The 16,625-nt window shown below is 45.8% G+C and overlaps 1 protein-coding gene across 2 annotated transcripts in view; it reads left to right on the top strand.

Moving 5' to 3' along the window:
- Positions 1–12,347, top strand: part of Vav1 (vav guanine nucleotide exchange factor 1) — a 67,466-nt gene extending 55,119 nt beyond the window's left edge. For both annotated transcript variants that reach the window (XM_029565287.1, XM_008836894.3), the window contains 4 exons: positions 4,515–4,602; positions 7,339–7,453; positions 10,245–10,396; positions 11,571–12,347. In XM_029565287.1, coding sequence (XP_029421147.1) covers positions 4,515–4,602; positions 7,339–7,453; positions 10,245–10,396; positions 11,571–11,624 — 409 coding nt within the window. In that variant the 3' untranslated portion in view covers positions 11,625–12,347. The remainder of the gene's footprint in view (positions 1–4,514; positions 4,603–7,338; positions 7,454–10,244; positions 10,397–11,570) is intronic.
- The last annotated feature ends 4,278 nt before the right edge of the window (positions 12,348–16,625 follow it).

Genomic DNA, 16,625 nt, shown 5'->3' with positions numbered 1-16,625 from the left:
CTCCCCCCCTCTTCCTTCTTCACACCTCCCTCCCTCCCCACTTCTTCCCTTTTTCCCCAGTGCTGGGACTAAGCACAAGCCTTGACCTCAAGCTCTCTCCCAACTCCCTTATTTCTTTTAATCCTGACTGACAACCCATGAGAAAGAGATCATCCTTTCTGAGGCTCAAAGTCTGGTCTAGCATAAAATAGACAAGGTCGTTGTTGACCACAGTCACCCTGCCATGCTGTGGAGCATTAGAATGCATCTCTCCTACCTAATGGGATTTCAGACTCTATTGTCCACCCTCTCCCCTGCCAGTGTCCATTTAGCTTCTGGTAACCTTCTGGTAATTCTCTGCTCTTCTCTGAGATCAGCACTTTTAGATTTGAGTAAGAAGTTGTGAAGTTTGTGTTCCTGTGTCTGACTGATTTCAGTTAATATACTATCCTCCACTTCCTCCATGCTGTAAATGACAGGATGTCATCTTTTCATGACTGAGTTTTTTCTACGGACACTTGTTGATTCTACATCTTGGTTGTTGTTAATAGTTCTGCTGTACATGCAGGCTTATTGCTATCACTTTGACGTACTGACTGTTTCTTTGGTTTAGATTCTGAGTAGTGGAACAGCTGAATTACAGGGTAGATCTATTTTTAGTCTTTTTTTTCTTTTTCTTTTTGACTTTTTGAACCAGAGTCTCCCTGTAACCCCAGCTTGCCTGGAACTCACTATGTAGACCAAGCTACCAAAGATCCACCTGCCTCTACCTCCAGAGTGCTGGGATTAAAGTCATGTGCCACCACACCTGGCCATTTTTAGTCTTTTAAGGAATCTACTCTAGTCTCCATAACGGCTGCTCATCCCTCCTATTGCATTGTGACTTCCTCCCTTCCTTCTGTACAGACATACATGTAGGGGCATGTGGCATGATTACTCATGAATCCACATGGAGAGGCTGATGTCAGGTGACCCCCTCTATTGCTCTCCACCTTATTTAAACAACGAGATTAGGTCTGGAGAGATGCTCAGTGGTTTAAGAGCACTGGCTGCTCTTGCAGAGGACTTGGGTTCAGTTCCCAGCACCCACAGGGCGGCTAACAGCCATCTGTAACTCCAGTTCCAGAGGATCCGATGCCCTCTTCTGGGCTTTGCAGTCCTCGCAGGACATAGGTGCACTTACACACATGCAGACAAAACACTCATACATCTAAATAAAAATAAAGAATGAAAGTACTTTAATTAATTAATTAATTAATATATATGTATTTACGTATTTGTGTGTGCATGCCACAGCATATATGTGAAAGTCAGAGAACAACTTTCAGGAGTTGATTCTCTCCTTCCACCATGGAGGGTCCTGGGGGTTGAACTCAGGCTTGGTAACAATCACCTTTATCCACTGAACCATCTTGGCAGCCCCCACAGTATCATTTGAAACATTGTTTTGCACCAGAGACCCACTGATTAGGCTGGAGGAGCTGGCCAGCAAGCCCCAGGGACCCACTGGTTCTGCCTCCCTAGGACTGGGATTTCAGGTGTGTACCACCAGGCCCATCTTTTTATGTGGGTGCTGGGAATCAAATGCATGTTTGTACAACAAACACTCTAGTGACTGAGCCCTCTCCCCAGCCCTGATAGATAAACTCCTTACCACCCCATTTGTGCTGATGGATGGAGTTTCTCTGGCTTACCTTTTATACTGAACATGTAGGTCTCAGAGTTTAGTTCGTGGCGTACGGGCAGGTTCAGTGCCTAGAATCCACCCCATGTGGGCTTGGTGACTGGTGACTACACTGGAACATTCCATGAGAGTGGACACAGCTCTCCCGCTGTCCTCACCAACACTGGTTGTTTGCTTTCTTTCCTTTTCCTTTGACAAAAAAATTTATTTATTTATTTATTTATATTTTATGTGTATGAGTGCGTTGACTGCATGTATGTAAGTGCACCCATGTCATGCAATGCCTACAGAGGCCAGAAGAAAGCGTCAGATTCTTGGAACTGGAGTTGTGGTTATTAGCTGCCATGTGGGTGCTGAGAACTGAAGCTGGGTCCTCTTTAAGAGCAGCCAGTGCTCTAATCACTGAGCATCTCTCCAGCTTAGTCATTTGTTTTCTTGATGATAGTTATGTGACTGGGGTCAGGTGGAACCTCAGTGTAGTTTTGATTTTAATTTCTACAATGAATTCAAAAAAATGTCCAGAAATAGGGAGGGGAGACGGAACAGTTAGAAAAGTACTTGTCATGTGAGCATGAGAACTACAGTTAGATTCCCCAGAACATATATAAAAAAGTCAGACTAGCCAGGCATGGTGGCTCACACCTTTAATCCCAGCACTCAGGAGACAGAGGCAGGTGGATCTCTGTGAGTTCAAGGCCAACCTGGTCTATGTAGTGAGTTCCAGGACAGCTGGGGCTACAGGGAGACCCTGTCTCAAAAAGACCAAAAAAAAAAAAAAGTCAGGCTTGGTGGCATGGTTTTAATCCCAGGGCTGGGGAGATGGGTGGATCTCTAGAGCTCCCTGGCTAGCCAGTGCAGCCAACATGGGGAGGTTCTCAGGGAGAGACCCTGGCTCAAAAAATATGGTGGAGGGCCAGGTGTGGTGATGCAATGCCTTTGATCCCAGCACTCAGGAGGCAGAGGCAGGTAGATGTCTGTGAACTAGAGGCCAACCTGGGCTATATAGTGAGTTCCAGGCTAGCCAGAGATGTGGGGAGACCCTGTCTCAAACACTTAAAATAAAACTAAGGCGGAGAGTGACTGAGGAGAAGCCACATAAAAGAAAACACCTAGGAATAAATCCAAGGACAGATGAAAAGTCCCTATAAGGAAATCTTTAAAACACCGAAGAAAGAAAACTGAAGATGTTAAAATATGAAAAGGCCTCCCATGCTCACGGATGCAAAGAGTGAAAACGGCTGGACAGCCAGTAATGCATTTTGCATGAACAAATACCCCAAGACACAGCCGCCCTGGTTACTGAGCTCAGCAGAACCGCAGGAAAGTGTTAGCCCACACTCACCGCTCTGTCCATAGTTTCATCTTTGCTTTTGGCCTCTGGGATTTTCCCATATTTTTATGCAAGCTCAGCAATTAGAAAGAGAACTTTTATTTTATTTTTTGTGGATGTCTGCATTTGTACCAGTGTGCTTGTGGAGGTCAGAACACAATCTTCAGGAGTCAATTCTCTCCTACCATGTGGGGCTTGGGGATCAGACTCATGCCATCAGACTTGGCAGAAAGCCCCTTTATCTACCGAGCCATCTCGCTGGCCCCTCAGCAATTTTTCTTTCTTTGCACATCTAGGAGTTTTGTAAGGGGAAGCTTTCTTGGTTATGTAGGTTCCTCTGTGGGCAGAAATGGATTTTGTTTCCTCTACTGTCCTATCTAGTCTGTTATCTGCCATATTGGCAGGGGTGTGTCTTATCTATTAAAAAACGTTCCTTTCCTTTTTATTTTTAATTAAGAATAATTTATGTGTATGAGTGTTTGCCTGCATGTGTGTAAGTGCACCTGTGTCATGCAATGTCCATGGAGGCCAAAGAGGGCATTGGATGCCCTGGAACTGGAGTTCCAGATAGTTGTGAGCTGCCATGTGGGTGCTGGGAACTGAATCCGGTCCTATACAAGAGCAGCTTAACCACTCCAGCCTCAAGAACATTCCTTTCTTTACAAAGTCATACTGATTTCTCAACAAACCTATGAGGTAGTGTATTTGTTACTTGTCTCATTGCTGTGACAAAATGCCTGACACAGCAACTCAAGAGGAAGGGTTTGGGGGCTACAGAGATGCCTCAGCAGCTAAGAGCACTGGCTGCTCTCACAGAGGCCCTGTGTTCAATTCCCAGCACCCACATGGCAGCTAACAACTGTCTGTAACTCCAGTTCCAGGGGATCTGACCCCATCTTCTGACTCCTCGGGCATTGCACGTGTGCACTTATACACATGCAGGCAATACATGCATACACATAAAAATAATAAAATTTTAAAAGGGGAAGGGTTTATCTTGGCTCATAAATCAAGCCTATCATGGTGGGAAGTTATGGTGGTCAGAGTGTGTGGCAGCTGTGCTCATTGCCTGTACAGTCAAGAAGCAGAGAGAGATGCATGCTGGTGGTCAGCTGGCTTCCTCCTTGCTCATTCAGCCAAGGACCCCAGCCCAGGGCTGGTGCCACCCACATTCAGGGTTGGTCTTCCCACCTCAGTTAACCCAGTCTAGAAACTCCCTCTCAGACACGCCCAGAGGTTCGTTTCCATGGTGATCTTAAGTTCCATCTAGTTGACAATCAAGATTAAATATCACAGTTCGAAATGATTTCTTCTGTATGAGAACAACTGATAACTCAGTGCAGCCGAGGCCCCAGGGAGGGGCTCCTTGGAACACTTTCTCAGGACTGCAGGGGTCACCCTCCTGGAAGGAGACTAGTTTGCTTCTTCCCTCGCTGGGGTTTCCAGCCTGGGCTGAGCTTGTAAGAGGGAAGGTGTGATCCCCAGATGCAGGCTCATCCGTCCTTTTTCTCCTGGCTCCAGGTATAACGTCGAGGTCAAGCATATTAAAATTATGACGTCAGAAGGGCTGTATCGGATCACAGACAAGAAGGCTTTCCGGGGGCTTCCGGTAAGGGCCACTGTCCCCCTCCCCAGCACAGCCTCTCAGAACCCAGACAGCTACTGCACCCATATTGTAGCATCCTCCTCCATATTCAAAGTGACCCTTCCTAGGGAGCAACTAACCTGGGACTCACTGTGGTCAAAAACTTTATTTATTTATTTATTTATTACTTATTTATTTATTTATTAATTATGTATATGAGCATATTGCCTATATATGCACTACATTTGTGCAAATGCCTGTGGAGGTCAGAAGAAGGTGTCAAATCCCCTGGAACTGGAGTTACAGATGGCTGTTATCTGCCATGTGGGTTCTGGGAACTGAACCCAGGTCCTCTGCAAGAGCAGCCAGTATTCTTAACCACTGAGCCATCTCTCCAGCCCTGAACTCATTATCTTAATGACCAACAATGTGGGTAATGATAATTATGATATATAATAGTGTTGGGTATTTATAGAATATTTATTGATGTCAAACATGTTGGGCTGGGGAGTTCAGATCCTCAGAACCCATATGAAAGCTGGGTGTGGTGGTACACACCTGTAACCCTAGACCAGTGGGTCCCTGGAACTTGCTGCATAGCCAGTCTAGAAAACTGGTGAGCTCCAGGTTCAACGAGAAACTCTGCCTCAAAATATTAGGTCCTTAGTGATAGAGGGACATCAGAAGTCAACTTCTGACTTCCATACGCCTGCACAAGTGCACACACATGAACATGTATGCCCCTCCCAAACATGTTGTAGATGAGCCCAGTCTTAAGAGTCCTTTCTATCCACTTTGTATCTTTCCATTTTGCAGGTAGATAAAACTTTCCAGTTCACAATATCAGAGCCCATATTTTCTCAGATTTACGAACAGCTCCACCTGACCTGTATGACTGCCTATTTTGCAGAGAATTTATGAGTGTTTTACCTGTTGTTTGATGTCCTGTAATTTTTTTTGAGACAGAGTCTCCCTTAGCCCCAGCTGGCCTGGAACGCACTATGTAGACCAGGCTGGCCTTGAACTCACAGAGATCCACCTGCCTCTGCCTCCCGAGTGCTGGGATTAAAGGTGTGTGCTACCATACCTGGCTGTCTTGTAATCTGTAATTTTCCTTTAGGCATTTAAAACTAATTGGTGTATTTAAGGCATGTGGGTCTTACCTATAACCAGTGGATCTTTGAAGAGCTGAGGATACCCCGAAAGAAAATTCATAACTTAAAAAAATTACATTATTTATTTATTTACTTATTTATTTTGTGTATGTGTGCATACATGTGCCACGGCACCCATGTGGCAGTCACCCATATAGGAGTCAGTTCTAGCCTTCCTCCACATGTGTCCCAGGAATCAGACTCAGGTCGTCAGGCTTGGCAGCAAGCACATTTATGCACTGAGCCATCTTCTTGGTTCCCCAGAATTTATAATTTTGTTCTAATCTGCTGGGATTGTGGTTGTGCCCCACCATGCCTGACTTAAAAATATCTATAAAAATTACTGTATTTTTAGTTTTTGTGTGTGTATGTACATGTCCTCTGATGTGTGTGCATGCATGTGTGTGTGTGTGTGTGTGTGTGTGTGTGTGTGTGTACAACTTTGTAGAGTTGGTTCTCTCTTTCCACCTTTACATGGGCTCAGGGGATTGAACTCAGGTCATCAGACTTGGCAGCAAGGACCTTTACCCACTGAGCCATCTCACCAGCCCCCAGTCTTTTACAATATTGGCGGTTTTCTGAGTGGAGCTTTATTTTTGAGAGGACATTTTCCCCCTGCGGACTGTCCTTTCAACTTCCCTGATGATCTAGTCATAATCCTCACCAGCTTAAATGTGTGTGTGAGAAACATACACAGGCCCAACAAATTGGAGACTTGAAATAAAATTTGAGGCAAGATCTAAAATATTAATATCAGCTGTCACTCATGAAACTGAATTTATGGTCATCTTGTCTCTACCATGGGACCCTGGAGAGAACCAATTCCTTGTTGCCATTTTCTGACTTCCACAAGGGTGACATGGTACATGTGTACACACGCAAATAAGTAAATAGTGTAAAACGGGAGAATTACAGACAACCAGTCCTCAAGGGCGCTTGGGAGGATTTGGCAATGTTTGGTAGTGATGACATGATAAACTAGAAAGTTGTGGTCCTTGATCCTGACAGGATGGCCTTGTGCTTGGTGAGCTTGTTACTGGGCAAATTCAACATGAAGTAAATGGATTGTCTCTTTGATGAACTGGTCTCAGCCTGGGGTCTAGTAGTGACTTTTCTCATTGCTGTGACACAATACCTGACACTGCGTAAGGGAGGAAGGGTTTACTCTGGGTCATGGATGGAGGGCCTCTGGCAGGAGCCTGGGGTGCTGGTTACCTGCATTCACAGTCAGGAGGCAGAGAGACACTGGGGCTCAGCTCGCTGTCACTGTCTCTTTTTCAATGAGTCCAGGACTCCAGCCCAGGGATGGTGCCGCCCACATTCGGGGTGGATTTCCCACCTGGGTCAGGTCAATCTCGATAACCCCTCTCAGAGGTGTGTGCCTTAGGTGATTCTAGATACTGTCAGGTTGACTGAGTATTAACCAGCCCCGGGTCTCTTCCCTATTCCAGTAAAGGAAGGCGTTCTCTTAACAGGTTCCGTCAAGGAGCCATCTCCCATGGTGACATGATAAACTAGAAAGAGGGGGTTCATAACGAGGGTGCCCAGCTCTGCTCCCCTGGGTCTGGCCCACTGTGATCACAACAGGCATGCACTGCTTTTCCAGGAACTGGTGGAGTTTTATCAGCACAATTCCCTCAAAGACTGCTTCAAATCGCTGGATACCACCTTGCAGTTCTCCTACAAAGAACCTGAGAGGAGAACCATCAGCAAGCCGCCGGGTAGGAGCCAACTAGGGAGCAGGGCTAAGCCTCCGCGTCTTCTCTCCTTGGAGGGCAAGTTAGGGACTCCACGGCTTCTCCTTTCCTTTGTTCCTTTTTCTTCCTCTCTGATATGTCATCTGTCTGATACCACATATGTGTACATCTATGTGTACATGTATGTGTCTATCATCCATGTATGTGTACATGCATGTACCTCTCTGTCATCTGTCATCTATGTATGTGTGCATGTATGTATCTATCATCTAACAATCATCTATGCATCTCTTCTAAGTATGTATCTTTCTATCATCACAAATACATAGAGAACTTTGTACATAAAAAACAATGATTGAAAAATGTTCTTGCCAATGATCAATCTATCTAACATCTACCTAACATCTCTATCTATCTATCTATCTATCATCTATCATCTATCTATATCTATCATCTATCTATCTATCTATCTATCTATCTCTCTATCTATCTATCATCTATTATCATCATCTATCTATCTATCATCTATCTATCATCTATTTATCTATCAATCAATCTATCCATCTATCATTCATCCATTTATCAATCATCTATCTGTCTGTCTATCATCTATCTATATCTATCATCTAATCTATCTATGATCTATCTATCTATCTATCTATCATCTATCTATCATGTTCTATCTATGATCTATCTATGATCTATCTATCTATCTATCTATCTATCTATCATCTATCATCATCTACCTATCATCCATGTACATATATATATCATGTATCAGTCATCTATCTGTTGTCTATCATCTGTCTACCTATGTATCTAACATCTATTTATGTTAACTATGTATCTATTAATTTATCATCTATATAACATCTATCACCTATGTATAATCTATCAATCATCTGTCATCTATCTATCAATAATCTTTCATCTGCCTATCTATATACTTATTATCTATCACCTATTTAACATCTATGTATTGATAATTCATCTATAATCTATCAATCATCTCTCAATCATCTATCTCTCATCTGTATGTATCTTCTATCTAGCTGTCTGTCTGTCTATCTACCATGTGTGTGAGGTCATGTGCCCACCAAGACGTGCATGTACAGGTCAGAGGGCAAGTTTCAGGACTCAGCTCTCTCCTGCTTTGCTGAGCCAGGGTCTCTGTTGTTTCTGGTGCTGCGCTGTGTACTCCTGACTCACCTGCAAGATTCTGGGTGATTCTCCTGTTTCTGCCTCCCATCTGGATTACAGATGTACGCTACCACGTCTGGCTTTTTTTTTTCCTCATGGGTTCCAGGGATTAGACTCAAGCTGTCAGACTTGCATAGAAAATACTTCTACTTGCTGAGCCATCTCCGTGGTCCAAGACTTTTTATATGTAGTCACCTCTCTCTCTCTCTCTCTCTCTCTCTCTCTCTCTCTCTCTCTCTGAATCTGGGGTTAGGTAAATATACAGGTTAAGGATTCACAGATACATGGAGAAGTTTGTCCATAGAAAACTATGGGAGAGCTGGCTCAGTGGTTAAGAACACTGTCTGCTCTTGCAGAGGACATGAGTTCAAATCCCAGCACCTACATGGCAGCTAACAACTGTAACTCCAGTTCTAGGGAATCTAACACCCTTTTCTGGTCTCTGCTGGCTTTGCATGACATGGGATGCACTTACATACATGTAGGCAAAACACTCATACATATAAAGTAAAAATAACTAAAAAATTAAAAAAAAACCGATTAAAGTGATTGAAAAATGATCTTGCCAGGTGTGGTGGCACATTCAACTCTAGTGCTCAGAAGGCTGAATCAGGAGGATCATGTGTTTGAGCCCAATGTGGGCTACATATGAGGTGTATGTCAACCTGAGCTACATAGTGAGAATTTACTAAAAAAAAATCACATTTCCAGACTGGAGAGATGGCTCAGCAGTTAAGAATGAGTACTGCTCTTGCAGAGGATCTGAGTTTGGTTACCAGCACCCATGTCAGGTGGCTCACAACTGCCTGTAACTCCAGCTCCAGGAGATCTGATGCCTCTAACCCTCATGGGCACCTTGCACTCATGTGCACATGCAAACACACTAAAACTAAAAATAGTAGAAGTGAATATTAAAAATATCATATTTCCTAAATGTAGGCACTGGCCAGGCTGGGAAGATGGTGTTGGGGGTAAAATTGTATGCCTTCAGCAGAGTAGAGGTCACCTGATACTTCCCATAGGACACTTGGGGGATGTTCTAGGTTCATCTCTGTTGCTGTGATCAAATATTCTGACAAAGAGAAACTTAGGGGAGAGAGGGTTTATTTCAGCTCACTTCAGCTCACAATTTCACGGCACAGCTGGTCACTGTGTGGGAACCAGGAGCTTGAGACAGCTGGTCACAGCATATCGAGAGAGAGAGAGAGAGAGAGAGAGAGAGAGAGAGAGAGAGAGAGGAGAGAGAAGAGAGAGAAGAGAGAAATGCATGCGTTCTCGCTCTCTTGGGCTCAGCTCCATTTCTCCACTCTTACAGGGCTCAGGCCTCCCTACCTAGGGGTCAGTGCCACCCACAGTGGGCCGGTTTTTCCCACAACAATGAACTTAATTAATTTAATCTGTCATAGACATGCTCATTGGCCAACTTGATTTGGACAATCCCTCATCGAGATTCTTCCCAGGCTATTCGAGGTTGGGTCAAATTGGCAATGAACACTAAGGGTCACAGGGGACCTTGAACTGCATGTTACCCTCCTGAGAACATGTCCCTCATCTCCACCAGATGGTGAATGGGTATTTCCCTCAGATGCTTATCATTCTCATTTTCTATTCACAGCTGGAAGCACCAAGTATTTCGGTACTGCCAAAGCCCGCTATGACTTCTGTGCCCGGGACCGATCAGAACTTTCTCTGAAGGAGGGTGACATCATCAAGATTCTCAACAAAAAGGGGCAGCAAGGCTGGTGGCGAGGGGAGATCTATGGCCGGGTGAGGCAGCTGGGCAGGGCAGGGTGTGTGGTGTGACCTGGCCATGCTGGGATGGCAGAATGGAGTGGGTGGAGCATGGCTGTCATGTGGGTCATTCCTAACCAGAATGCCCTGGTACATTTATCCAACTACACTTACTTATTGAGGACCTACTATGTATCAGGAATTTCTGGGTGCAAATGAGCATGGCACAATCACTATCTTTGTGAAACACATAGTTTAGTAAGGATGTATAGACCTCTGACCAGACAGTTAAACCAGGGCATGGTAAAGGTAGAAATGAGGCAGAGGACCGCAGGGAGCTCCACACTCAGCCTTCAAGCAGGCCAGGGTGCTTTCTGAAAAGCTAGTCTGATGGATGAAGAATAAAAAAGTCAGAGAAGTAAAATGACTATCAGCGGACTGGTGAGGTAGCTGTTAGTAAAGCGCTTGCTTCGTAAACATGAGGGCTTGAGTTTGATCCCCCAGAGCCCATCCATCCACCCATCCATCCACCCATCCATCCACCCATCCATCCATCCATCCATCCATCCATCCATCCATCCATCCAGCCCACAGATCCTATCAGTCTACCTACCCATCCATCTACTCCTTATCCATCAGTCTACCCACTTATCAATTCATCCATGTATCTATCTACTCATCTATCCATCCATCCATTCATTCATCCATCCATCCATCCACCCATCCATCCATCCATCCATCCATCCATCCATCCATCCATCCACCCATCCATCCAAGAAATACTAACAAAATATTTACTGTGTGCCACGACCTATTCTAGGCTCTTGGGAGTCTGTTGAGGAAGACACAGAACTCCCTGCCCTTGTAGACATTGTGTTGTACAAACGGAAGATGGTTCAGCAATTCTGTAAATAAGCAACATGTATAATCATTCAGATGATGACAAATTCTATGGAGAGAAAGCAGGAGAAAGGGAATAATGTGTATTGAGAGAGGGCTTACTCTTTTAAATAGGGTACTTTGGAAGGCTTTACTGACAAGGTGACATGTGAGTAGATTTTGAGGTGATGGGGTGGGGCATCCTTGTGTATGTGGGGCAGGAGGTCAGGCAGGTGCAAAGGCCCTGAGGCAGGAGGGAGCCAGCCTGCTGTGTGAGGAGTGCTATGGGGATGGGCAGAGACTTTCTGATAGATTCCTTTTCCCTCTCTAGATCGGCTGGTTCCCTGCCAACTATGTGGAAGAAGACTATTCTGAATACTGCTGAGTCTGGTGCCCTGCAGGGTAGACATATGGGCAGATGCAGGCTCTGAGCCCAGGATATCAGACAGCAGGGCCCAGTGGCCAGGAGAGGTCTTGGCGAGCAGAGTGTCTGGATGGACTGTGGATGGCCACTGGCCAGCTGGCAGGGTTCCTGGGACAATGCCTTGCAAGGGTTAATTTATAACACACTGATTGCCTCTTGGGGCCCCCCAAGAGAGGCAGGACTTGATGCAACTGCTTCTAATAAAATGTTGACAGTAAGCACTGGTGTGCTTAGGGAGATCTGGGAGGGGAGAAATGGGGACCGTGCATGGTGCATAGACCAGAATCCCCAAATGCTTTGCCTCCTGGTTGATCATCCTCTGCCATTTACAGAATTCTTACCTAGTAGGAAAGAAAGCTGTGCACAGGGTCTGGATTAGAGACTCTTTCCTTCCCTCATTTCTTTCCTTTCCTTTGTGCTGAGGATGGATCATACAGCATCCAGCATAATAGGCAGGGGCGACACCAGCCCCTCACTGGGGGATTCTAGGCTGTCACTCTACCCTGAGCCACACCCCACCCCTCTTTTTACTTTAGTTTTTTATTTTGAGTCAGGGTCTTGTTCTGTAGCCCAGGCTGGGCTTGGTCTTGTCGTTGTCCTGCTTTCTGAGCAGCTGAAATGACATGCCTCTGCCAGCATTCTTTTTTTTGGTCTTTTTGAGACAGGGTCTCCCTGTAACCCAGCTGTCCTGGAGCTCATTATGTAGACCAGGCTGGCCTCAAACTCACAGAGATCTGCCTGTCTCTGCATCTTGAGTGCTGGGATTAAAGGCGTGTGCCACCATGCCTGGCCCCATTATTTTAAAAAAAAATATTTTTATTTTATGTGTATGAGTACATTGCCTACATGTGTGAAAGTGCACCTGTGTTCTGCAATGCCCGTGAAGGTAACTGGATCATTTTTTTCTATAATAGAACTTAATAGTTGAGTCCCTTCTTGTCACCATTACATTGAGTAAGGGAAGTGATCAAGGTATGCTCAAGGTTCAGTATAAAGTCCACAACCCTGGTCCTGGAGACCTGGGGAGACCTCTGGCTTTCTTCTGTCATCTTGCCTCCTGTTGAAATGTCATTGCTTATGCTCGAATGCTTGACACATCCCTGGGATTCACTGGCCGGCCAGCCTAGTGGAATTGGTGAGCTCCAAGCTCAGAGAGAGACTCTGTCTCAAAAAATGAGATGGGTGTGTGGGGATGGAGGAGTAGGGGCTGGAGAGATGGCTCATGTTTAAGAGCACTGGCTGCTCTTGCAAAGGACTGCTTTCAGTTCTCAGCCCCACATGGGGCCTAAAAACCATCTACTACTCCAGTCTCAGGAGCTCCAATGCCCTCTCATGACCTTCACAGTCATTGCAGCGTGCTTGAAACAGGCAAAACACACATAAAATAAAATAATATAAATAAAAATGAAAAAAAAAGCACCTCAGGAATCATTTTGTGTCCATCCACCCAGCATGCGGCTGCAGACAACCATTCACTGTCCATAAATCTTCAGTTGGAGCGAGGCCTCAGGAACCCTCCCCCTAGCAACCATTAACTGTTTATCCTCAGGGAGGGTCGTGGGCTCATGAGCCTTTTCCTCTTAGCAACCATCAACTCTATAAAGCCTCAGGCAGGGCGGGACCTCACGATCCCCTCTCCCTAGCAACCATCAATGGTCTATCAATCTCACGTGGGGCGGGGCCTCGAGATCCCCTTCCCCTGGCAACCATCAACTGTCTGTCAACCTCACTAGCCCCTCCCCCTCAGCCCCCGCCACCTTCTTGTAGCCTCAGAGTGTTGGTCTTTCAACATACATTATTTATGGCGAGACTTTTTTATTGAATAGATTTTATTTTTAAAATTGTGGTAAAATACACACAATATTCAGTCTACCATCTGCTCCATTCTAGGCATTCGGCTCAGCTGTGTTCAGTCTGTTCAATGTCATGCGTCCATCACCACCACCCATCTTCCAGAACTTTCCTTTCTCACTATGGACAACCCAAACTCTGTCCCCATTAAACAGCTCTCCATGCCCTCTTCCCCAGGTCTTGGCAGCCCCTGTCTCTGGTCAGATTTTATCTGCAGTACTTTAGGGCTTAAATTTTTTATGCTGTCAGGTCGAGAGCCAGAGCGTCTGCATACACCTTTGTTGTTCAACAGGAAGTTGCTTTTTGGGTGGATTTCTTTCCATCTGCTGGGATAACCTTTACCAAGCAAAAATAAAAGACGGGCTTTTGCGAGTGCCTAGGGATAGGAAGAGACCACAGAATGTGCATTAATTTTGACAAAAACAATCAAATATCTCTAAATACTTAGGAAGGCGCCACCACATCGAACTTTTCCCATTGCTTGATCTAACAACCAGCTTTGTGGGCAGTAAAGGATAGTGGCCAAGTGTTCATGGAGACTTGAAGGTCATCTCAACCCCTGGAAAATGAGATGTAAGTTGGGGGTATGACCTACGTCTCTGAAACATAGAAACAGGAATATGCCCTTTTCAAAGCACAGCATTAAAATGTTTCTAGGGCCTGGGCCAGGGGGTGACTCCGGGTAAGAGTGCTTGCTGTGTAAGCACAAGGACCTGCGTTCAAGGCCCACAGAGAGGGCTTGGCTTTGTGTCCCTATCCAGTGTTGGGTGAGGGTGGGGGTGGGGGTGGGGGCAGAGACAAGGGGATCACTGGGGCTTACTGGCTGCCAGCCCAGCGCTGGATTTGAGAGGTGTGAGGAACTGCATACACACGGTGTATACACACGTGTACTTTACACACACACACACACACACACACACACACACACACACACACACACACAGGGGCTCTCCTCTTTCAACCTCCCTTTAGTGGCTGGCAGGGGCATTAGTTTTGTTCTCTGACTACAGGTAAACGGAGACTACAGGACTCCTGCATTCCCAGCTGAGGGCAGGATAAGTGCAGGAGTCTTTGTAGAGTGCTTGCCGTGTCTAAAGGGTCCATGACGAGGGTGAGAACAAGCAACAGCTTTCTCCCCTCTGGAAGCTACCACCCACCGTGGGAGAGGGTCGTCCCCCCTTAGTCCATCCTCCTGGAAATAGCCTCACAGACTTACCTGGAGGCACATCTCTTGGTTGATTCCAGTCAAGTTGGCACAAGGTTAACCTACACAAGGACAATGGTGAGGGTGTGCTGCCCTTTCCCATGACTCTCCCATTGGAAGGAGGGGCTGGGTCATGTGATAGTGGGGTCAAGGTTGTAGACTCTTCCTTAGAGTGACTCCAGCCATGCACGGAGTGCTCACTTTATGTTTAAGCCTCAGGCTAGTAGAAGCTTGTATTAGTTAGCTCAGGCTAAGTTTTGCTTCAGTAACAAATGGCCTTATAATTCAGCATCTTACAGACAGCTCCCTTGTGCTTGTATTAGCTCAGAGTAGGTGTTGCTGCTTGGTGTCCAGCTGGTGGTGCTGTTTGTGAAGGTGATGGAAACTTTAGATGGTGGGGCCACTCTGGGAGGAATTCAACTAAATTTACATTTAGAGGTTGTGAGCAATAGGATTTCAGTATGTGATTTTTTTGGGGTGGGAAAGGGATGCAGTTTAACCCACAACATACACGCAGACAGTATACAAAGGCCCTCATAAAATACCTATACATCTAACAGGCACAGATATAGTCATTAACAAAGAATGAAACACAGCCCCAAAGTAATATACTCGAACAGGTACATGCAGCAAATAGAGACCCACAGATATAAATATTCCCTCCCTGCATCCCACACATGTGGAAGCTGGATGCACAAGTGGGCACAGACCTAGACAGGCCAAAAATACTTGCCTGTATGGGCCAGGTAAACATAGGTGTGATGGTTAATGTCAACCTGATGAGATCTAGACTTGCCTGGGACACAGACCTCTGGGATTGTCATGAGGGAGTTTCTAGATTGGGTTAATGGAGGTGGAAAACCCACCATGAATGTGAGTGACACCATCCCCTGGGCCAGGGTCCCGGACTGAATAAGAAGGAGAAAGCGAGCTGAGCACCAGCATGCATTTCTCTGCTAACTGAATGTGGATGTGATGTGACAGCCACCTCATGCTCCTGCTGCTGTGACTTCCCCAACATGATAGACTGTATCCTCAAACCTTGAGCCCCCCATCAACATGATAGACTGTATCCTCGAACCTTGAGCCCCCCATCAACATGATAGACTGTATCCTCGAACCTTGAGCCCCCCATCAACATGATAGACTGTACCCTCGAACCTTGAGCCCCCTCCAAATGATAGACTCTATCCTTGAATCTTGAGCCCCCCTCCAACATGATAGACTGTATCCTCGAAACTTGAGCCCACACAAATGCTTCCTTCCATAAAATGCTTTTATCAGAGACAGTCATGGTGGCACATCTTTAATTCTGGCACTCCAGAGGCAGAGGTAGGCGGATCTCTGTGAGATCCAGATCAGCCTGGTCTACAAAGTGAGTTCCAGGCCGGCTGGGGCTACAGGGAGACCCTGTCTCAAACAAACAACCAACCAACCAAACAAACAAACAAACAAACAGACAAAGCAAAAGCAGTAAAAAAGCTTTTGTTTGTATTTTATCCCAGCAACAAGAAAAGAGATGACTGTGGGAGTCCACAGGAATACAGCGACACAGACACAAAGGCACTGCCCAACAGCAAGGACTTCAGACCAATATATGCATTCTCACCCTCCCACATCACCATCAGAAACAGACTGACAAAGTGAATAGTGGGCTGTGGAGACGCTCAGTCAGTGAAGTGCTTGCTATGCAGGCCTGAGTATCAGAGCCCACATACAAAAGCCAGGTGTGGTGACACCTGCTTATAATCCCAGTCTGGGGAGGCAGAGACAGGAGGATCCCTAGGGCTCGCTGGCCAGCCAGCCTAGAAGGAATGGAGAACTCTAGGTTCAGTGAGAGACTGTGCTTCAAAAAACAAGGTGGGTGTGGAGAACACTTAAAAAACTGAAAATGAACCTACCATATG

Source organism: Nannospalax galili, unplaced genomic scaffold (assembly GCF_000622305.1).
Source record: "Nannospalax galili isolate Female #2095 unplaced genomic scaffold, S.galili_v1.0 scaffold77, whole genome shotgun sequence".
In the NCBI taxonomy this organism is placed as follows: domain Eukaryota; kingdom Metazoa; phylum Chordata; class Mammalia; order Rodentia; family Spalacidae; genus Nannospalax; species Nannospalax galili.
This window is presented reverse-complemented; position numbering and strand designations above follow the sequence as displayed.